This window comes from Candoia aspera, chromosome 1 (assembly GCF_035149785.1).
Source record: "Candoia aspera isolate rCanAsp1 chromosome 1, rCanAsp1.hap2, whole genome shotgun sequence".
NCBI classification, from domain to species: Eukaryota; Metazoa; Chordata; class Lepidosauria; order Squamata; family Boidae; genus Candoia; species Candoia aspera.
This window is the reverse complement of record NC_086153.1, coordinates 22,866,691-22,890,944: the sequence shown is the minus strand read 5'-3', so window position 1 is coordinate 22,890,944 and position 24,254 is coordinate 22,866,691. Positions and strand designations below refer to the sequence as shown.

The 24,254-nt window shown below is 40.4% G+C and overlaps 1 protein-coding gene across 1 annotated transcript in view; it reads right to left on the bottom strand.

Moving 5' to 3' along the window:
• SCARA5 (scavenger receptor class A member 5) overlaps positions 1–24,254 on the bottom strand; it is a 135,927-nt gene that overhangs the window by 108,254 nt on the left and 3,419 nt on the right. Inside the window, exon 2 of the mRNA XM_063300374.1 lies at positions 16,241–16,353. Within this exon, the coding sequence (XP_063156444.1) occupies positions 16,241–16,352 (112 nt within the window). The 5' untranslated portion in view covers position 16,353. The remainder of the gene's footprint in view (positions 1–16,240; positions 16,354–24,254) is intronic.

Genomic DNA, 24,254 nt, shown 5'->3' with positions numbered 1-24,254 from the left:
AACCTACAGAAAATGCAGTAAGAAACCTTGTCACTGAGGGAAAAGCCAACTATTTGCTAAAGATAAACAGCTAAATACTTTAAAAGAACTGCATAGTTGAAGAACTTGATAATGAAAGTGAAACAAGTAACAATAACAATAAACAATAAACAATAACCCAGAAGTCTATGGCAAAAAGAATCCAATGAGACCAGCAATACGGCTTATACCAAAAGTGAACGGCCAAACCATATCAATCCAATTGGACACTGGTTCTGCTACATCAGTTATACCACATCATGAATTTGAGCAACATTTCAGAGCTGCTGAACTAAAGCAATCGGAAATGCAGTTAACAACTTATGCTGGAGAAAAGATCATTCCCATTGGAGTGATACCTGCAACTGTATCATAAGGAAACCAGCAAGATATGTTGGACTCATATGCTGTGAGAACAGGTGGACATCACTGGGGACATCACTGACTAAAGAAGAACCAATGGGTTGGATTTTCATCAAAGCCTATGAGCTACACCGTTTATCAAAGATACTACCAAGAGTAATTTGAAAAAGGTCTTCATAGAAGACATTGGCACATTCAAGATAAAATAGTGGTACAGGAAAATGCCACATCCAGTTTTCACAATGAACATCCAGCTCCATACACCATATGCAAAAAAGGTAGAAACTGAACTGGATTGGAAAGAAGCTGAGGGAATTCTTTTAAATGTTGATTGGAGCCAGCAGGCTACACCTGTGCTATAGAATAGAATTATCCAGGTCTGTGATATCTTAAAGTTATACTCAATCCACTGTTACAGGCTGAGCAGTATCCCTTGCCTAGGACTGAGGACAGTTTTGCTACCTCACTAGAGGACAACATTCCAGCAGAATTGTCCTGGGACAGGCTTACTTACAAATGGAAATGGAGGAAGTTTTTGAGGTGTTTCTTGTCATAAATACCTATAAAGCATTATACTGTTATAAAGGATGATAACATTATAACAATTCAGTGCTTTGGCACAGAGCCATGGACCAAGCACTGTAGGGCTGTCCAGGCCCTGAGGGTTATTTTGATGACAACACTGTCACCAGAGAAAATGCTGAGATGCATCTGCCAAACCTCAAGGTAATATTGCAGAGATTAGCAGACTATGGCATTTGACCACAACCTAATAAATGTGAGTCCTTTGAACCTAGTCTCATGCACTGCAGTCACACTAGTGACACCCAAAGCATATAAAAGTGTGCATAGAATATTCAAGCAGTTGTGAATGCCATAAGACACATGACAGCTTTCTTATACTATAAAGGTTGCTCCTGGTAACATTTGGAGATGACATATAGAAAGAAGAAAGGAGATGACATATAGAAAGAAGTTGCATCTGATGTGGCTGCAGATGCGACTGTAATTCCTGAGTTATCCTCAGCAGCACCTATCCCTGAAGCAGACACACAACTTGTAGTTGCTTCATGGACATCAATACTGTTGGACCCATGAAGGTTTTTCTTTGGGGAGATAGACTTTCTCTGTCATTCTCTCTCAATCTGAAGCCATTACCCATTTCAAGGCAGCACAGTGGAAGAATGTCACAAAAGAATAAGAACAGTTAACACACTAAACCAAAAACAAATATATTTTAAAATAAATTAAAATAAACCAAGAGTAACCCTACCCAAGTTTTATACATTATGCGAATTCATCTGTGTAATTGTAACTTACCTGGTTATTTGTGCTGTGTGAACAGAGCCCTAGCAATAGAACTACAGCATTTGTCCTTTGGGCTGACATGTTATTTTGGAATACACATTTCTGGACGGCAAACCAGCCAGTGTAATAGCCAGGTTTTAATCTGCTGAAGATTTTCACAGGCATTCACATTTTCCTCCATGCCCTAATTTTGACTGAGCATTGGTTTGAACTATCACGATTAGGTTGAAAATCAGCTGGGGCTTGTTGGCTACATCCCAGAAGTGGGTGTTCCCTCACATAAATTCAGCATTGCAGCTGCTACTCTGGCTTTCTGACAATAGATGGGAAAGGCTCCCCAAGGGCAAGTTTTCACCTCATTTGGCAACTTTGGGATCTCTTTCTGACCTAGATTCCACCTGTTTCTCACAGCATCATGTGGATCTGTGTTGTGATGGGGACATCCCCAGGCTTAACCTAAGACTGTGTTTTTCAACCTTGGCAACTTTTAGATGCGGCCTGGGGAATTCTGGAAGATGAAGTCTACACATTTTAAAGTTGCCAGGGTTGAGAAACACTGGCCTAAGAGACAGCTCAATACAGTGGGGATTCTCTCCTCCGGAAGGGCTTCCTAGCAACCAAGCAAAAAGAAATATATGATAGGCCTCATTATGCTTAGTACAGATGGGATCCAGGAGTGTTCAGTAAGATTTTCCTGTGGAAAGCAACCTCCAGGCCTAAAAATGCTCAAAATCTTAAATGGAATAGTATTAAACCTCAAGAATTATCACATGAGTGTAACTGTGGGAAACAAAGCTATATTCACCAAACACTAAAGCCCCTAATTTGTGGGGTGCCACAGGGCTCAACATTGTCACTCTTCCTGTCTAACATCTGCATGAAGCCACTGGGTGAAATCATCCTTCAGGATGGGGTCATGCATCACCAATTCAACTGTATATCATCCTCAGGCTGATCAAGTGATGCTGTCAAGATCTTGTTCAAATGCCTGGAGGTTGTTGGGGTCCAGATGGGGAGGAATAGACTTAAGCTTGACCCTAGCAAGCTGGGACTGTAAGTGCATTCAGGTCCAGGAGCTCTCCATCTTTAATTGTGAATAGGATTATACTTCCCCAGATGGGAGTGGTGTGTAATTTGAAGGTCTTCTTGGACACTAGTTTCTGCTTGAAGAGCAGGTGGCAGCTATGGTCATGAAGGCCTTTGTGCAAATTCATCTCTTGTGTCAATTCTGTCTGTTCAAGAGGTCCTTCTCACAGTCACCTATGCCCTGGGCAACTCATATGTGGGCTATTTCATATGTTCTTCATGCGGCTGTCCTTGAAGACCACTCAAAAGCTTCAACTGGTCCAGAATGTGGTGAAGTGAGTGTGACAGGTAGGCCTAGTACACCCATGGTTTTTCTTTTGCTATATGAGATTATGTTGGTTACTGGTAGGTTTCAATTAAATCCCAAAGGAAAACATAATTAGGTGATCCCTTTTATGGCACCTTGTTCAAACTGAAATATGAGGAGAAGGGCAACCAGGCAGGAAAGATGTGTAACAGAAAACAACTGCATTTGCACCCTCCATCAAGAGAACTGAGGAAGAAATTCTCAAACACCGTAAGAACAAATAAAAAAAAACAGAAGCATCTTTCACAGGGAAAAAGAACCTTTTGAGAAGTTAGAGATATTGGTACAGCATTATGTTTGAAACAACCATTAGATACAGTATTCCAAACTTACATATTCAGAAGCTGTGAGGTTTGATGTATTCACTGATTGGCAAAGGTCATAATAAACATTCATTCATTCACAAACAGCACGTGGCCATTCAAGAATTCCTGACTGCATATGCCAATTGTATGTTCATACTGGCAAATGTGACAAAACTACATAAATCGTAAAAGTTGATCTGATAACTCAATGCTTTTTCTCAATAAATCAGGAATACAGGTAGTCCTTGACTTACGACCACAATTGGGACCAGAACTTCCATCGCTAAGCGATGCAGTCATTAAGTGAGTCACACCCGATTTTAGAACCTTTGTGCTGTGGTCATTAAGCGAATCACCATGGTTGTTAAGTGAATCACACAGTCATTAAGTGAATCTGGCTTCCCCCATTGACTTTGCTTGTTGGAAGTTGCAAATGGCGATCATGTGACCCTGAGCACTGCAACCATCATAAATACATGCTGGTTGCCAAACACCTGAATTTTGATCATGTGACCACAGGGACACTGCTGTGGTTGTAAGTGCAAGGACCGGTCGTAAGTCACTTTTTCCAGCTCCATCGTAACTTCATTCCTTAAACGAATGTTTGTAAGTTGAAGACTAACTCTAGATCTTAAACTAAATGTCCTGCCACTTCCTGAACCTCCCCTCCCCCATAGAAAAGGATGTTAGATTTTATACTTCCCAATTCTCTGATCTAGTAGAATGACACCACTGGACACAATCCATACAATTTTAAGTCAAAAGATGGCAGTGGTTTTATATTTGTATCAAAGTGGAAACACAGACTGAACTAGTTTAATGCTGCAGAAATTCTAGCATCCCTCAAAGCACCACAGGCTAACCTATTTCTGAATTCCATTATTGGGAGAAAGACATTATATTTACAAAAAGGGGAGGAGGTCCTTTCATTCTGGTATCCCAATGCTGAAATCCCCCCCTCCCCTCCGCCTGAAGGCAGTATAGCTGGCTCCACTCAATCTGCTTTTCCAATGCCAGGTCAAAATGTTTTTATTTGCTAAGGCATTTTAATAAACTGTATTGTCAGCTGTGGAATCATTATGTTTTTTAAATTTTATTGCATTGTTGTTTTTGTAACATCCTTGTGACTATTTTGTACATACAATTATTTCTTGTCTTTCCATATGCTGAGGTTGATCTGTGCAGTCAGCAAAGCTTCTGCATTCTCTGCTCACAGAACTGGGTGGAACACAGCAGTATAAATACCCGCTAAATAATCAAAGGTGTGGAGAACGTAGTGACAGTTCAGACCTGCATGATATAATGAGCATACAGTCTTGAATGCAGCATATACAGGCCATACATAAATGCTCTGCACCCTTATTCACATCATAAATAAAATTGTAAATTATCTGCCGGAAGATTGCTTGGTTTTATATTCAGTTGTGCACTACATAAGTCTGTACAACTTGCATTATCATTCATATCTTTATTATCCAACCTCTTACTTTGCTAAAGAAAGTGAATTAATGTAAAACTTCAGAACTAAATTAATTTTGTCAAAGATGACTGGATGCATTCCTTTATTTTTTAATTTTATACTGTACACCAGATCTTATTCCCACCTATCAACTCCAACCTACCTATCAACTCCAACACACATTGTAATGACAACATTACAATGATTGGCTTGTTCAATAACCCTACACCACATTTCAGCATTACAAGAATCTGTCTAGACAAGCAGTGGGCTCATGTGCTTCCACCCCTCCCCAGTCTGTCTTGTGGAGGAGTGCAGAAGTTTCATCTGAACTCATTTCAGATTATTTGTTAGATAAAGTGTACTTAAAGCCATAGCATATGAAACTGGCCTACTGCATTAAATAACAGTTTGGAAGTTATTCTTCTTAAAGAAAAGCAGATGGTTTGAACACTGCAGCCACAAGGAAGAAGGAAGAGAGAAGTCAAAAACTCTTTAGGCCTCATTTCTTCTGCATTTCCATGCTTCACTTGGGTGCTTGGCAGAAACAATACCAGCATTATTGCTGTCCCCATGGCCAGCCCCATCTTCCTCTATTGCCTCTGCTCCCAGTTCCTGCTGATCATCTGACTTCCCTCCATGGTAATGGACACAAAACCAAACAGATTTTCTGCATTCTGAGGTTGCCCTTAGCTGGTTTTCAAGTAATATTACTCTTTTTTTGTGCATTCAAGTCAGTTTTTGACTCCTGGCAACTGTCTGGACAAGTCCCTGCAGTGTTCTTGGCAAGGTTTTCAGAAGTGGAACTGGTTTGCCATTGCCTGCTTCCTGGTCCAAGGTCACCAAGCTGGCTTTGGGCCTAAGTTGGGACTAGAACTTTCAGTCTCTCAGTTTCTAGCCTGGTGCCTTAACCGCTACACCAAACTGTCTCTCTTTGGAATAATGGAGAGAATATTATGGTAATACCAATACAGCTAAGGACAACTTTGGACAGTCTCACTTATTGGCTAGAAATGAGATGAAGGGAGTGTTTTGGAGACACAAAGAAGAAAAAGAGTTACTAGGGCATGTTTGTACCATGGCTAGGTGCAGGTGGGGACAGGCCCAAGACACAACTGGTTTTAACAATGGTTTGTTTAATAATCTGGAAGCAAGCCAGAATCAGTTTTGCAAATGAGCAAAGTCTTTATGACTGTTTGGCCAATGGCCTTTCTTCCCCCTCATGTTTAGTGACTCTTACCATGTGTCTTTATGGATTGGTAAAAGTTTGGGAAGGGCAGCCCCTCCCCCAAATACCAGAATAAGTTAGGTAAGTGCAAATAAAGTAAGTCCCTCAATTCACCCTCATCACAGATGGCTGCAGAGGAGATCAAAACATGAAGATGGTGGACTTCTGGGGAAGAAATGGCATACTGAAGATGGCTGTGTTGAGACCGGAGCCAACAACCACAGCAGAATAAAGAGCCAGTGAGTGGACCAGCTCTTCGCAATTCCTCTCCGGACAAGAAGAGGACTTGGGATCACCCACAAGTGCTCCAGACAGCTGCTCCTTGTGAGGAGACCACAAGACAGCGGTCTCTGGTGGGTTTAGAGCTCTGGGAAACAAGGGATAAGCCATCTTTGCTCAAACCATGGTCGGTGCCTTTGAAAGAATAGTGGGTTCACATATTGTCCTTTTCTAATCACTTTTAGAAACTGCTTTAGCTATTAGGAACCTTTGAAACAATAAGTTTTATTGAACCAGGTGAGTTTCCTTCAATCCTCAGTGAAAGAAGTTTTAAATAGAAATTTAAGGACTTTAAAAAATTCCTTTTTTGGAGTAAATAGCAAAAGGGTGATTAGTACATTGATTTTGGAAAGTTACAAATGGACTAAGGGTCTATATAGATTTCAGATAAGGTTTTGAAATTAATTATAAGAATCCTTCCTGTGGGAAAATGCTGTTGTTTTGAATTCTTAAAAAAAATGATAGGACGGGACTATGAAGGTTGGACACTATGAAGGAACTAAAGATTATAATTAAAGGAGAACATTTAAAATTGACTTACTAATACAGAATGGAGCAAAACACTTTAACACTGGATGTGTTGAAGGATATTTGTGAACAGTAGACCCAGAAGTTAATTTTAGGAGTGTCTGCCTCTATAGATAGACTGTGTTCAAAAGATATTATGGAAGAGGAACAGGTTTTACTGAACAAGACTGAGACTGATCTGAAAGTGGATCAAAAAATGTCAGGCTACAAGAATGATATGGAAAAAGATCCTACATTGGACATACAAATCAAACTGGTTGATGTCTTAATAATTAAAAAGGATATACAAATAACAAACCAAAAGAGTGACCTGGATACCTGTCCTAATTGAATTTACAAAATAGGATTGTTAAAGTTTTGAAGAATTTTGTGAGAAGGGACAAAGGAAAAATAAAAAGAAATCAAGTTCTAGGACATTATTTGAAGGGATTAAAGGTCAAGATTGTTAAAAGTAAAAGGAAGAAATATAAATTTGGTTTATTTGATCAAAGTTAAAATAGATATGTTATCTCAAGTAACCCTTAATAAACTTTTGCTGATCAGGACTGAACAACAACGTTTTAAGGATTTGTTTATAGATAAGAGATGAGATATGGGAAGGAGAGATTATTTGTTGTATTTTAAGAGAAGGTGATAAATTACTAAAATTGTTTATACTTGTGATGAAGGGGGAAGTCATTTTTTTATATATTTCTTTTTTTCTTTACTATTTTCTTCTTTTTTTCTTTCTTTTCTATTTTTCTATTTTTTTCTTTTCTGCACTCTCTATTTTTTCTTTTTATTCTTTTTTAGTTTCTATTAGTTTTTATCTTTTTAATTGTAAAGTTTAATAAAATTACTGTTAAAAAAAAGTAAAGATGATGGCTGTGCCCACACAATCAAAGCCCTATCCCTTTTTTTGTGTGTTGTGGATGTGACACTTGTAAAAAAGGCACAGGGCTTCAACTGTGCACTTGCAGCCACCATCTTGACTTTTTGACACCCCCGAGATGCCCCTTACTTCATTCTAAGCCATCATTACAGCTCATAAGACAACGGTAAATGATAGCTTCAAACTGACCTACTAACCTGAACCAAGCCATGTATTCACATACTTAACTTGCACATCCCATTAAATGAAAAACAAGTTAATCACAGTATATTCCAAAATACTGTAATAAATCACTAAGATAATTCTTGTTGTTGTTGTTTATTCGTTTAGTCACTTCCGACTCTTCGTGACTTCATGGACCAGCCCACGCCACAGCTTCCTGTCGGTCGTCAACACCCCCAGCTCCCCCAGGGACGAGTCCGTCACCTCTAGAATATCATCCATCCATCTTGCCCTTGGTCGGCCCCTCTTCCTTTTGCCTTCCACTCTCCCTAGCATCAGCATCTTCTCCAGGGTGTCCTGTCTTCTCATTAGGTGGCCAAAGTATTTCAGTTTTGCCTTGAATATCATTCCCTCAAGTGAGCAGTCTGGCTTTATTTCCTGGAGGATGGACTGGTTGGATCTTCTTGCAGTCCAAGGCACTCTCAGAATTTTCCTCCAACACCACAGTTCAAAAGCATCGATCTTCCTTCGCTCAGCCTTCCTTATGGTCCAGCTCTCGCAGCCATACAGGGAACACCATTGCTTTAACTTTGCGGGCCTTTGTTGTCAGTGTGATGTCTCTGCTCTTAACTATTTTATCGAGATTGGTCATTGCTCTTCTCCCAAGGATTAAGCGTCTTCTGATTTCCTGACTGCAGTCAGCATCTGCAGAAATCTTTGCACCTAGGAATACAAAGTCTTTCACTGCTTCTACATTTTCTCCCTCTATTTGCCAGTTATCAATCAAGCTGGTTGCCATAATCTTGGTTTTTTTGAGGTTTAGCTGCAAGCCAGCTTTTGCACTTTCTTCTTTCACCTTCATAATAAGGCTCCTCAGCTCCTCTTCACTTTCAGCCATCAAAGTGGTATCATCTGCATATCTGAGATTGTTAATGTTTCTTCCAGAGATTTTAACTCCAGCCTTGGATTCCTCAAGCCCAGCTTGTCGCATGATGTGTTCTGCATACAAGTTGAATAGGTAGGGTGAGAGTATACAGCCCTGCCGTACTCCTTTCCCAATCTTAAACCAGTCCGTTTTTCCGTGGTCTGTTCTTACTGTTGTTACTTGGTCGTTATACAGATTCTTCAGGAGGCAGACAAGATGACTTGGTATCCCCATACTGCTAAGAACTTGCCACAATTTGTTATGGTCCGCACAGTCAAAGGCTTTAGAATAGTCAATCAAACAGAAATAGATGTTTTTCTGAAACTCCCTGGCTTTTTCCATTATCCAGCAGATATTGGCAATTTGGTCTCTAGTTCCTCTGCCTTTTCTAAACCCAGCTTGTACATCTGGCAATTCTCGCTCCATGAACTGCTGAAATCTACCTTGCAGGATCTTGAGCATTACCTTACTGGCATGTGAAATGAGTGCCACTGTTCAATAGTTTGAACATTCTTTAGTGTTTCCCTTTTTTGGTATGGGGATATAAGTTGATTTTTTCCAATCTGATGGCCATTCTTGTGTTTTCCAAATTTGCTGGCATATACCATGCATTACCTTGACAGCATCATCTTGCAAGATTTTGAACAGTTCAGTTGGGATGCCGTCACCTCCTGCTGCCTTGTTATTAGCAATGCTTCTTAAGGCCCACTCAACCTCACTCTTCAGGATGTCTGGCTCTAGCTCACTGACCACACCGTCAAAGCTATCCCCGATATTGTTATCCTTCCTATACAGGTCTTCTGTATATTCTTGCCACCTTTTCTTGATCTCTTCTTCTTCTGTTAGGTCCTTGCCATCTTTGTTTTTGATCATACACATTTTTGCCTGGAATTTACCTCCAATGTTTCTAATTTTCTGGAAGAGGTCTCTTGTCCTTCCTATTCTATTGTCTTCTTCCACTTCCGCGCGTTGCTTGTTTAAAAATAATTCCTTATCTCTTCTGGCTAACCTCTGGAATTTTGCATTTAATTGGGCATATCTCCCCCTATCACTGTTGCCTTTTGCTTTCCTTCTTTCTTGGGCTACTTCTAGTGTCTCAGCAGACAGCCATTTTGCCTTCTTGGTTTTCTCTTTCTTTGGGATGTATTTTGTTGCCACCTCCTGAACAATGCTGCCAACTTCTGTCCAGAGTTCTTCCGGGACCCTATCTACTAAGTCCAGTCCCTTAAATCGATTCTTCACCTCCACTGCATATTCCTTAGGAATATTAGTGAGCTCATATCTAGCTGACCTGTGGGTCTTCCCTAATCTCTTTAGTCTGCTCCTAAATTGTGCAAGAAGAAGTTCGTGATCTGAACCACAGTCAGTTCCAGGCCTTGTTTTTACCGACTGTACAGATGTCCGCCACCTTTGGCTGCAAAGGATGTAATCAATCTGATTTCGGTGTTGTCCATCTGGTGAAGTCCATGTATAAAGCCGTCTCTTAGGTTGTTGGAAGAGAGTGTTTGTTATGCAGAGTGAGTTGTCTTGGCAAAATTCTATCAGCCTATGTCCTGCTTCATTTTGTTCTCCCAGGCCATACTTACCTGTAATTCGAGGTGTCATTTGACTGCCCACCTTAGCATTCCAGTCTCCTGTGATGAAAATAACATCTCTTTTAGGCGTGTTGTCCAGTAGGTGCTGCAGATCCTCATAGAACTGCTCTACTTCAGCTTCTTCAGCATTTGTGGTTGGGGCGTATATTTGGATCACTGTGATGTTAGATGGCTTGCCCTGAATTCGAATTGAGATCATTCTGTCGTTTTTTGGGTTGTATCCAAGCACTGCTTTAGCCACTGTACTATTAATTATGAAGGCTACTCCATTTCTTCTGTGGTCCTCTTGTCCACAGTAGTAGATCTGGTGGTCATTTGATGTGAAGTGACCCATTCCAGTTCATTTCAGTTCACTGACGCCCAGAATGTCTATCTTTAATCTTGACATCTCACCAATAACCACATCCAATTTGCCCTGGCTCATAGATCTTACATTCCAGGTTCCAATGGTGTGTTGATCCTTAGAACATCGGATTCGCCGTTCACCACCAGCACCGTCGGCCGCTTGCCGTCCTTTCGGCTTTGAGCTAGCTGCGTCATCACGTCTGGGGCTAGTTGAGCTCATCCTCTGTCCCTCCCCAGTAGCATTTTGACCATCTTCCGACCTGGGGGTCTCATCTTCCGATGGTATACCGACATATCTCTGGTTGTACTGATCCATTTAGTTTTCACGGCAAGAATACTGGGGTGGGTTGCCATTACCTTCCCCAGGGATCGCATTTAGTCTGACCTCTCTGTCATGACCTTCCCGTCTTGGGTGGCCCTTCATGGTTTAGCTCATGGCATCATTGAGGTGCTCAAGCTCCAGCACCACGACAATGTAACGATCCTTTGCTGAAGAAGATAATTCTTTTTACTATCTAAATTGGGTCTCAAGAGAAAAACACACTTTAAATGAGGAATTTCTTAAGGAGTGATTAAGCTGTGATACATCCTTGCCTCTCTCCTCTCTGATTCAATATGTCTTTAATTACCGGCATAGTTTTATTGTCAACTTGTGGCCTTCCTCTTGTCACTGGCCAAACAGATGGAGCTAAGGTTTCATAATGAGGACAGTTACAACATTTTTTTCTCATATTAATAGTTAGATCAGGCCCTTAAGGAGCATGAAGGAAATTGGAACTCCTATTGGGAGTTGAAATCCGAACATCTTAAAGTTACTGAGTTTGAGAAACACTGGTTCATGGGCTCCCTGTGGGGAATGGCAGACTGAACAGTACTGCTTTTTGAAGCAGTGCCAATGGAGTAGCATTTCTGGGCGCAGGCTGTGTCCCTGCAGCCTGAAGAATTCTCTGGGTACGGAGAATCCAGGAAATCATCCCTTTTGTCCTCCGGATAGCATTTTCTTGGGGGGTGGGGTGGGGCTGTCACAGAACAGAGTCCCTACGATCAATCCATGATTGAGAATGCTGGGAGACACGGATGTCATCAGGTTCAGGGCTGCACCGAAGCCGTAAAATGGACACTAAATCTTGCCACCCCATTTCTAAAACACCAAGGGGTTTTTTGTTTGTTTGTTTGTTTGTTACTGAAGAGAGGCCTTTCACAACAAAAAAAAATGCGAAGCTCTTGGTGATTTTCATTATTTTTGGAATTTATTAATTTGGAAAGTTGGCTTTTTTAATATTTAAATTCAAATATTGGGGTTTAAAGATTTTTGCTGCTTTCTTGCCATTTTCTTAATGTTTTGAGGATTAAAAAGGATTTATGTACCTCGTTGAATCTGCAGAGTTGAGTTTTGAGCTATCTGCCTCTGCTTTCCTGTGAGAAGGTTCTTGTTTACATCTTTTTTCTCCTGATAAAACACGGAGGAGAGACATGGAAGAAATGAAATCGATCTTTAAAGAACTCTGTCTTGATGTCACCCAAGCCTGGATCATCTCCTAGAACATGTGGAGTCTAAAGCCTACCAACAACTTGGAAAAGAAGACAAGAATGGAAACTACTTTGAGTGTAGTGCTCCTTCTTTAAAGAAGAAAATGAGGATTAACGTTTCTAAGTCAAAAAGTGAAGGGAGAAAAATTGGACAGTGGAGAGTTAAGTGTGATTCTGAAGAAAGAAGAGTTTTGGGTGCAAAGGGAGAGATACAATTGGCTGTGTTCCTGGAAAATCGAGACCAAGAATCAAGGCTGGCTGCTGACTTTGAGACTTGTAAGGGGAAAGCTTTGTGTGTAATGCTGAGATATGTAAATGCCTTAGTTTATTTTGAAGTTGGATAATTGTTTAAATGTGTTTATCAGGATGGTCTCTTACAGCTTTAGACTGATGTTTTTGTTTTGGTGATAATGATTTTACCTTGGTTAAAAGGACATTAACTAAATGTAGATAATTTATCTTTGGTTATTTTAGTAGGCAGAGAGGAGTAAAATTTTAGTGAAGTAGGAAAATATTTGAGTATTTGCTTATTAGGCGAATAATTATGTTAGAAAAGGTTTTTTATTTTTTTTAAGTGGGAGAGAGAGTTCATTTTAGAGGAGAACGTCATATAGAGATGGAAATGCTTTATAGAAATAATGTTTATCTTAGTTTAAATTAGAGTAAGAGATTGGTAATGAGCTATATGTATCTTTGTAGAAAGTTGGAAGCCACCATGTACTAGTCTTTTCTGTATTTTCGCACTTTTTTAGTTTTCTTTTTTCTTGTAGTATTCTTTGTTTCATTCTTTTTAGTTTTTATGTATTTTATGTATATGTTGAAAAAATTAACAAAGCTTTATTTTAAAAAAAGAGAAACACTGGTTCATATGGAAGAAAGAATGTTGGCTTTCAAGGTAACCTGGCCACGAATCACATAGGGCTTTGAACTGCACTCTGATAACCATCACTGTTTCATTAGTTAATATGTTTCAATGAAAGCATCACAAGGAAGAAGGATCGCTATTGCTGAGGCCAACTCTCTGCTCTTGCAGCAGCAGTATTTTCTCCTCACCTCTAATTTACACTGACAAAGCACTGGCTTTCCTTATACTTAAAGTTACTACCCAGCCACATCTGATAGCCCACATGGCATAGGGATCTCATTGTGTAGTTTGTAGGATCCCTAATTGGCTGGCATCATGGCAAAAACCCTCAGTAAAAAAAAGGGCATTAAAACAGCAGCCAAGAAAGTTGCACTTGCTGGAAAGAATAGGAAAAAAGTTAACCTTGGAAATTTCAGGGTTGTCACGTCACTCAAAATGTTAAGTCTCCTCTCTATCTCAAAATGTCCTCAATTCAAAGCATGGAACAGCTCTAATCAAGATGCAAAAAGAATGTCAAGTTTCTGGTTTCTTTTATTTTTCAGAAAACCACAGCTACAAAATTTGTTTTTAACAAGTACAACGTTATTAGTGTGAAAAAGCCTTAACATGTGTAGGGAATTTCTGCTGTGGTAAATTGCCCATGCCAAAGGGGTACTTTCCAGAGTCCACACTAGAGTATGCCAACAGGCACTACATCACTCTTGTAGTTGTAAAAGTATCTTAATCATCTTGGTCTTAAGCTAAAGAAGTCCAGATGTTTTAGGTCAGGGCTGCCAAATGCAAGACCTGCAGTTCTCTAGGACAGTGTTTCTCAACCTTGACAACTTTAAGATGTCTGGACTTCAACTCCCAAAATTCCCAGCCAGCATGATGGCTGGGGAATTCTAAGTGTTGAAGTCCACAAATCTTAAAGTTGCCAAGCTTGAGAAACTCTGCTCTAGGACACTCCACACAATTTTCAGCTCTCTTCATTGCTAAGAAGTGACATCCTTTGAAGGTCAAAAGGGAGCATCTCTATGTCCCAACATCATTCACTATTTCATTTAATTATTCAGATTTCCTGAAGAATAAAGAGCGTGAAATTCAAAATCGCCTGCACTTGGAAATTAGTTTCACTTATTTTAGGAATTAGCCCATGATTTTTGGGTGACCCATTCCAGCCATCCAAACTGGTAACTAGATTCATGCGTGGGGCTAAATTACAGTTTGCCTAACCCCATTATGCCTTAGGATGCCAAGGTAACCCATCAAGTGAACTGAAAATTTGAAAGTTGATGATTGGGATGGGGGAAAGCTCCTACTGACTGAGAATTTGGCTGCACCTTGTTTGACTTCCCTTTGCTCTTGAAAAAGAGATGGTTTGGTCTCTACAAACAGTTAAGATGGCATGGTCGAAACTGGATGCATATTTCAAATCTGCCAGCAGCACTAAAAACGGCTTCATAATACTTTTAGCTTCTTTTCAGACTTTGTGGAGAATAGAGAGGATGACCTTGATGGAGAGAGAGGCTGCAAACAAATAAATGTGGCTTACGCCCATACCAATATAGAAATTTTCGAAATGCCTAAGGCAGGCACCCTCCTAATTCACATGAAGATAAAAGAGGGAGGACACGAAGCACATTCAAACTTGCAAGATTCTGTCACTGTAGCCATCTAATAAAAGAGGTTTTAGGCCTACGCAGTGTCTGTTTCTTGATCTGGTCTACATTGTAAGGCTGACAGCCCTTTTATGTTATAACTTCTAATATGTACTTTTACCCATTTTCTCTACCTTTAATTATCAACATTTCTGTGACACAAATGCCCTCCCACCCCCAGATTTTTCAAAAATGAATTAGCATATTGGCAATGTGTGCTTGTTGTTCCAATGTTCATCACTTAATGCTTTCCTTGTTTTCCTTTCATTTCCTATTTATAAACCTGGTGAGATTGTTTTGGAATTTTTGCTGCCCTGAATAAGAGGTCATCTATGAATCTAAAAACTCAAATGTGCTGATAGGAAAATCAGTGCCAATCACTGATAAAAGGATGCGTATCACTGCTGCTTAAGAAGGAATTTTAAAAAGGCCTCACTAGATGGTGGCTTGCTCTGTCAAAGGCAATGGCCATTTAAGCCTCACCATACGAGGCAGATATACCCGTGGTGTGAGGAAGGGCTGTACTCCAGTATTAAGTCCATGATTTGCATGCTAAGGGCCTTCAGTTCAGTCCCTGGCATTTCTGGATATATTTTTATTGACATTTAGAATAGTATACACTGGTATCAAATTCAACATCACACGTACCATACTATAAAAACAGAAACAAATATGAAAACAAGAGGCTGCAAGCAATGAAACTACAAACTAGCAGAAGCAATACAGTAATGAAGATGCTTGGGCAAATAAAAATTTCTTGACTCGGTGCCAAAATAATTAATTTTAGTGAGTCAAAATTCAGACCTGGTATGGAAGAAGAAAATATTGAACTAGATGAACTAATGGTCTGACTCAGACTGACCCAGCATCCTCCAGTTATGCTGGACTACAAGTGCCATCTGCCTCAGCAGGCATGGGGGAAGGCTGGTCTAGATTTAGTGCTCAGAATACAGGATCCCATAGTACATTCATCCACCATTTTCACTACTGCTCCAAAATGGTCCTATGCTATGTTACGCTTGGGGACAAGGCTCTGAGGTGTCTGCCCATAACTTTAATGTCAGAACTGGTCCACACATTGCTCAGCCTGATTTTGGATTATATCACAATCATGTATGTTCAGTTAGAACCCACTGTTTTGTCCTATGTTTCCAATCTGCACAAAAATGCATTTAAAAATATGATTTTTCTCCCCAAATGCACACTGTATTTTGAGGGGTATTTTTTTGAGCTGAGGACAGTGCTGGAAATTTGAGGAAGTGGTGGATATTTAACCTTTAATCAGCAATTGGTTCAAGTGGTGCAATTAAAGAAAATTCATATGAGAATTTTCACAACTGAGCATTCCTGGTCTACATGTCATGCATGCTCCTTTGACCCCTGATGTAATGCTTTTTGAATCTCAGAGTTGCTCCCTGGGACTTACCATCATCACAGAGGTTCAGCTTTGAGAGGTTCTTTCCATCAAATGGCTCTTCAAGGATGGATCCATTCTCTCTTTCACCCAAAGTATGCAGATACATGGCTTTATTCTCCATCCTGGGGAAGGCACATAGAAGAATCCATTGAGAAACTGGTGAAGAATAATTGGTCTTTAAAAAATTATATATTATGCATTCACTGAACATTCTGAGATGTTACTGCAGACTATTGAAGCTTTATAAATCCAGATTTCAACATTTACTCTAACTTGCTTACCAAATGTGGGGGATAGCGGGAGGAATTAATAGACCTAAAGAAGCATGAAGAGGGCAACCAAAACAATCTGAACCCTCTGTATTCAATTTTCTTGTATACTTTCTATACAAGAAAAGCCTAGAATATTAGGATGCCTGAGTTTAGGAAAAAGTCTAACAAGGGGAGAATATGACTGAGATGTATAAACTCATATAAGGCACAGAAAAAGTAGACAGGGAGAATTATTTCTCCCTCTCAAAACTTTAGAATTAAGTGGCATCCAGTGAAACTAACTGGAAAGTGATTTAGACAGACACATCAAGTAATTAGCTCATGGGATTCACTGTCAAAAGATATGGTGATGGGGTGATGGCCACTAATTTGGTGATTTTAAGAGGTGATTGGATAAATTCTTGGAGAATAGGCCTATCAAGGGCTGTCTTGAAGGCCCCGTGTTACCCTTGGGCAGAAGGGGGTAGCATTCTTCCAAATACCACTTGCTGTATGTCTCCATCTGCTGCTTGAAAGTACCCCAGAAGTATCTGGCCAAAATGAGAAACAACATCTTGGATGCAGCTGGGCTATTTCTACATTTTTATGTTTTATAGCTTTCAACTTAATGACATTTACTGCTGTGGAGCCTTCCGGGTTTGATCTGGATCCCCCACTTGGGAACAGAAGATCAGTGAATATTTGCAGCTGCTCTGGAGCATAAGAAAAGTTTTGGCATCTCAAAGAAGATCTATAATCAGTGCTGATGGACATTTGGCACAGATACTATACTACTGCATGACTGACTGGCTGATATATATAACTACTTATACATATCAGACCATACAGAAGTACAGGTCTCCGCACTCTGCAGTTTATACGGAATGAAAAAACAGGGAATAGAGAAAAGATAAGGCCCAACATAGGGAGGAAGAGTGAAGAGTAGAAGCATAATGATTAGGAAGGCTTCCATGTTCATCTAAAAGGGCTTGCTGAATTTGCAAGTTTGAAACACCCGGCCTTGTTTCCCAAACAGAACTGGCAGATTAGGAAAATTCTGGGCCCCTCTACACACAGCACAAGACCCCTGTAACCCTACAGCATTGTTGGGCTTCCATAGGTCTTCTGCAGCTCAGCTGATTAACTTCTGGCTGAGCTGCAACGCTCAGAACACCATTGCAAGAACAGGTGACTGGAAACCTCTTGTGGACTTTTTGTATAAAAATGAAACAAAATGAACTTGTGATTTATGGTTTTGTTGATTAGACAGGATAGATTATAGAAAGAAGAGTATTACAATGAGAGAGAGGTTAAAATATAATTGTACTTAATAACCGCTGTGAAGAACATCAGAAGCCACTGCTTTGTATCTTTACTCTTTCCTTTCTATTTTTCTTTAAATTTTTTCCTTTTCTTGTACTTTTTGTTTTCTCTTTGATTTCTTTCTTTTCCTCTTTTCTTCTTTATATTAGTTTGTATTAGTTTTTATCTTCTTTTTTTAAAGTTTTAATAAAAATTATAGAGAGATGAGAGAGAGAGAGAGAGAGAGAGAGAGAGATGAACACTGCAAGAACAGTTGTGTGGCATGGGGGCAGGCAGTTTCCCATTGGTGGCTTCATCTTCTCCTTCCTCCCTTTGCCATTCTCTAGGACAGTGTTTCTCAACCTCGGCAACTTTAAGATGTGTGGACTTCAACTCCCAGAATTCCCCAGCCAGCATGGCTGGCTGGGGAAATCTAGGAGTTGAAATCCACACATCTTAAAGTTGCCGAGGTTGAGAAACACTGTTCTAGGAGTTGATTCACTTTCCAAGCTGCTGAGGTTGGATACCAAATTCTGCATTCTACTATTAGCAACTTAAGATGACTGAGTGTTTGAGGGGCAAAAATGGTAGCTGTATGGAAATGCCCTTGTTTTTCCATTCAGCTTCAGTTTATCGGTGCTTTCCCACTCCACCCTACTCTGCTAATGCTTATCTGTATATACAAAAAACTCTGTGTGATGCAAGAACACCTTACTTTCAACTGTAAACTTTTCAAGGGTTCTGGTGCTTACCAGAGTTCAGTTCTCTTAGGGAGAAGTAACTCAGGATTCATGAGTCTTTCAATGAATTATTTTTTTTACACATGTATATAAGCTCAGTATAAGATGAAGATTTGCTGCATTGATGGTAGACTCCTGTTTCTACCAGTTCCCACAACTCCATAAGGTTTCTGCAAGATGGAAAGACAGCTGTGTCTCCTTTCCTGACCTAATTCCTGCGTAACTTTCTACTAAATATGCAGACACCCCCATGCCATTGACTATTGAGGAAAAATGGACTTCATCCTCGTCATCTTCCCTTCCTCCTCCTCTTCTCTTTCCTTGCTTAATGGTCTATGCCTTTTTTAAGGCAGTTATAACACAGTCCCAGCTGTCAGATTGCTCCCGTTGTCAAGACCGTAGGAGGCATTGCTACAAGACAGCCAAACTGACAGGTCTTTTTGAATCAATATTTAACTTTGCTCATTTTTCAAAATCTCACATTAACCTTCCTGATTTTGTCCCCACCAGATGTTCCATTATTCCCCATTATCACCATGTTGGCTGAGAATCATGGCACATGAAATCTAACACATCTGGAGGGCGCCAAGTTGGAGAAATCCCCCAAAAGGCTCCTGCGAGCTCATTTTGATCAAACTCAAATTCAGTTTACAATTCACTACCAAAACAAAAAAGCAACCTTGCTTTGCAGCCTGTTTATAAACAGCTGTATCAAAATTCTTTGTGTGTTATGTTTTGCTAAATTGCAAGAGCACACTACGTGCCGCGGGTAACAAAACAGCACAAATGCAATCTTCTTGACGTAGTCAGAAAAGCCATCAACCCCAGACAGCCTTCTCTAGAGGGCCTTACCAACACATGCTGACTCACTGGGTGGTTAACTCAGCTGAGCAGTGCTTCACAACAGATGAAATGTTTAGTGGGTGGGAGATGCTGAGCACCGCCAAACCTAGCATGTAACCAGCTGGATAAATCTGAGATCAGCCCCCAAAGGTCAGCTTCTCCTAAACCCTGGGGGCGAGGGCAGAGGGAGGAACCCCTTCCGCAAGACTGGAGTCAGAATTATGAAAGGTTGGCCATACCACAATTTAAAAGGGGGGGGGGGGTGCCGAATTAAATATTGATCACTGATCCAAGGGGTTTGCAGTTTCATTTTTGATTGGGGGAGCCAATTACAGGGGAGGGAGGCAAGCAAGAAAATGGTGCTACAAAGTGGAGTTAAGTCACTTTAGATAGAAGACTAATGGGTTTACCAGGGACAGCAAGAATCATGCGTGTTCTATGGCTCATATATAATAGATCATTTTGCTCCCCCAACTCACACCCACCTGCAAAATTCCAGGAACTCATCCCTCCAATCTTTCCCACCACTACAACCCTATGAAGTAGGTTGGAATGGGAGAGAATGTCCCAAAATCATCCAGTTAGCTAAACTTGGTCCTCCCTACTCCTGGTTCCATGCCTTAAGCATTAGACCAGGGGCTACATGGTCCTGGAGCATCAGGTTGGCCTCTACTCCTTCTGCCTCCCCATTCTGAGTTCATGGAAGTTCTAATTATTTATTTGAGATTTATCTTTGGCCTCAGTCCAATTGGATTCCAGGCAGTGGACCAATATTAATAATATGAATAATACAATAACAATAAATAGTACAATTCTAACAAAATACTGGTGCCAATAGCTCCACCATCAGCTGCTTCTGAGTTAGAGTTATGCATGGACCTGCTAAGCACCAGCAATACCTCTAATGTGCTCTTCCCAGCCTGGTTGTAAGGTGCCCAGAGTCACTGATGAGTAGGCAACCTTAAAATTGAATGAATGAATGAATGAATGAATGAATGCCATCTCAAAATGCCATCCAGAATAACCAGGGTTTTTTTTACCCCCTTCCAGAATGCCATAAAAGTGGGAGCTATTCTTTCCCTGGGGAGCAGGCTGTTCCACAGGAGGGAAGTCCCCACAGAAAACACACATCCATTTTACAGTATTGTAAGTGGGGCTCTTAGCAAGGGCTTTCTGCTTTGCTTCAACTGCCTTAATGCTAAGCATATTTAAATGGAAATAAGCACCATTTTGTTATAAAATAGAGTAATATATTTTTATAGTTAAATAAATAAATAAATATCATAAAATAGGATCATACAGCCCTGGATGGTTCCATAAGGCCATCAAGTACAACCCCTTCTCTGAGAGGGAATTCACATTTTTCTTCCTGTGACATCAGAAATAATCAGGAGAGAAATGAACTGAATGCCCAGCCAGTATTCAAAATCCCTTTATAAATCTCAGTTTTAATTCAGTCATTATCATAACAGTTACTGGACATAGGTTTTGAGGTACACTATCAAACTCTTTTAAAGACATGCCTTCCTGCGATTTCCACATACTTACCTTTAGAACATCTTGAAGCACCCCCCCAAAAGGTGTTTTTCTCTCTTTTTCCTAAAACAATTTCTATCACAGACTAAAATAAGCAAAAATAGGTCCCAAGGATTACAGAGTGGGTTTAACATAGCACAGCATTCATCCAATCAAATCATTCACACGTTTCTATATCTAGTCTTGTTAAACTGAACACCTAACAGGTCTATCTGAACTTCCTGCAAGTAAAAAGCAAGTGAGATGTCCATTTCAGAGAGCTGAAATGGCCTCAACCTAAAATTTCCTCTTATACATTCTGAATCTATCTTGTGTTTGACAGGTACTGAGGAGCAGATAACCGGAGATAACGTAATCTTTTCTCCCAGACTGTAAAATATTTTTGTCAAAGTCTTCATCAATGTATATATTCCTGAAGTAGCTTACATAGGTAAAATCATAGTCCCAGGAAATGGAATATCTTTGCAAAGCCTAGCAACTTTTCTGCCACTTTCTGGAGGTGTCCCTATGTATAAGTATTAAACAAGGAATTCATGATTCCAACACTCCTTATTTTATTTCCTTCTTTGTTCTGAGTTCCATTGACGCAGTCAGTATCCTCAGACTCCAAGGGCAGAATTAAGGGAACAAATGCAGGTTGCTTTCTACTAAATTAGCAACTCATATTCTCAGAATCACTTCTACATCGTTAGCCAAAAACGTTTCTTAGCGACTGATCAATGTTCTCATCCAGATTTGTGGAGATGGTGCTTCCTTTGCCATAAGTTCAGTATTGTCAAAAGAAAACACTTATTCACACACTTGTTGTCATGTGCTGGTAGCCAGTGGATTAAATCTAAAGTTATCTATTGTTTATTATTAAAGTTATTTATTTATTTAACAGGCTGCCTGACTCCAGCACAATTCTTGGCAGCATACAATATAAAACAATTTCAAACAATGTAATGCACAATTGATACAAACTTCCAGGGGGAAAGGACATAAACTTTCCCAGAATAATCATCCTACAAGGGTCCCCCACCCACTTTGCCCAAGGCTGGGGGAAGGTTTTAAGGGCTCGTTTTAAAAAGATCAGGGTGAGGCTGTAAGAATCTCTGGAGAGACATCATTCTAGAGCAGTGTTTCTCAACCTTAGCAACTTTAAGGTGTGAGGACTTCAACCCCCAGAATTCCCCAGCCAGCAAAGTTGAAGTCAACACACCTTAAAGATGCCAAGGTTGAGAAACACTGCTCTAGAGGCCAGGTGCTGCAACACAGAAAGTCCACTATCTGGGTCCAACAGATGACACTTCTTAATTGGTGGAACCCAAAGCATGCCAACTCTGCCCAATCACATCTATTTCCATTCATGAATCTGCCAATATGTATTGGCCATTACAGTTGAAGAGAAACCTCCATGGGGTTTATCACTGAATAGCTGGGTTCACACATTCTGCCAAGCAAATATCGTTAACTATAGCTTGTTGATTAAGTCACAGCTGACCAGGTATATTCATACCTCTAATCCTAAACTAGTAGGCAGACAAGGCTCTGGCCTCCACAAGTTCATCAAGCCTCTCTTTAGTGGCCCTCAGAGCCACACCCAACCATAATTGCTGGAAATTGGCCTAGATTCCCATTCCATGGAAGTAGAAGGCCCGTGAAAACTGTGATGAAGCCTGAAAGCTTTAACAAAAATAAGAACTTCCAAGGCCCTCTAAAATCCAGAGAAGGTGAATGAAATGCTGATGTCAATCTCCTGCACTCTTTTTTCTCTTTGCCATGCCCATGTGAGCTCTTGGCCCTCCCAAAACGTTCAAGGTGGGCCCTGTGATCAAGACTGACCAAGCAATCCAGCAAATGTTAAATGCTGGCCATGCCTAGTTTCTGGGAGGTTTCTTTTTTCCCTGTTATTGTTGGAAAAAGAAAATGCAGAATCAGACGGACTTTTTAGTCTCACCCAACAAGAAAATTCTTCAGTTTGGAACTTTAGCAATTTGATACATGGAGTTTGGCACAAGGGGTTAATGTTGATCGGGCTGTCAATTAACTGCCCCTGCCTGGCAATATTTTATAAAGAGCTGTCAAATCTGTCTCTTGCGCCTTTCCTCTTGGTTCATTCCATACTCCCTTTGCTACTTTTCTTTAATCCTAACCTTCTTTTAATTTCAGCCCACACTCAAATCTGACAACCTGTTGGCTTAATAACAGCCAGATGATAACTAACCCTGACCCAGTCTCGGCTGCTTCTGTTCAGTCCACTGCCACTTTTTCTCTTACTAAAAATAAAAAAAGGGGGGGAGGGATTGGGGTTCTTTTCCTGTGCTGTCCCAGTTACAGAAAACCCATGCCTGACCCTGGGTGGCAATTGTGGAATACTCTAAATCAGTGTTTCTCAACCTTGGCAACTTTAAGTTGTGTGGACTTCAACTCCCAGAATTCTGGGAGTTGAAGTCCACACATCTTAAAGTTGCCAAGGTTGAGAAACACTGCTCTAAATTAAACCCAGCCTCTGATTAATTTATGGTTCAGTGTACCATGCAAATCCAGCAAATTGGTTCATTCAGTAACCAAATTAATTGTGCTGTGTGAATGCTGTTGAGGTTTTCCTACTAACGATTAAGACTGCTATTGTACCTAATCATTTTGGCCGGGTGAAGAGGTTGTATTTGATTGTCTCCTTTCACGTGCTTCATGCAAATCGCCTGGGGGGAGGAACTTGCCCGGACTTGTTTCTTACTTCCTCTTTTTTTCTCTGTGCCGATATGTAGCCAAGCTAGGTAGCTCTCAATGAGAGCTAAGTCCTTTAAATATGTTTTGCTTTTGTTTTGCTTTTTGTAAATAAATTATTTTTATAGAAATGCCTGGTGTGTGACTTTTCTGATCTCTCCTGAGGTAAAGGCTTTCCCAGCATTCTGCAACAAATGCACCCAGAGAAAAACAGCTAGAAGGGAAAATAGCCCTGTCATTTGGATCAAGGGGAAGATAGCAGGCATTGCAAAAGCCACACTTGGAATTTCAAAGCACATGAAAGATTTCTGGGGCACTTTCATTCTGCTTTGTCTGATGGATGTTTAATACGTTGATCCAGATTACTTTAGAAATTTTATGCAGCACCAACTATACATCTATGCCTCTCAAGGTTATTTGCTAATGGCAGATCTTTTCCAGACCCTTGGTAGGGAGAGATATGCCACTTTCGTTGAAAAAGTTGGAGGTGGTTCGATGCCACCTCATGCCAATCATGTGCTCTACCAACTTTAGATCTGCCTTTAGGAAGCAGGATTTGGTGACTTATACTAAAAATTGGTCAAAACTCTATAAGCCACCATTTCTCTCATCTGCAGTACAATGAGCTCACCCCACGCTAGG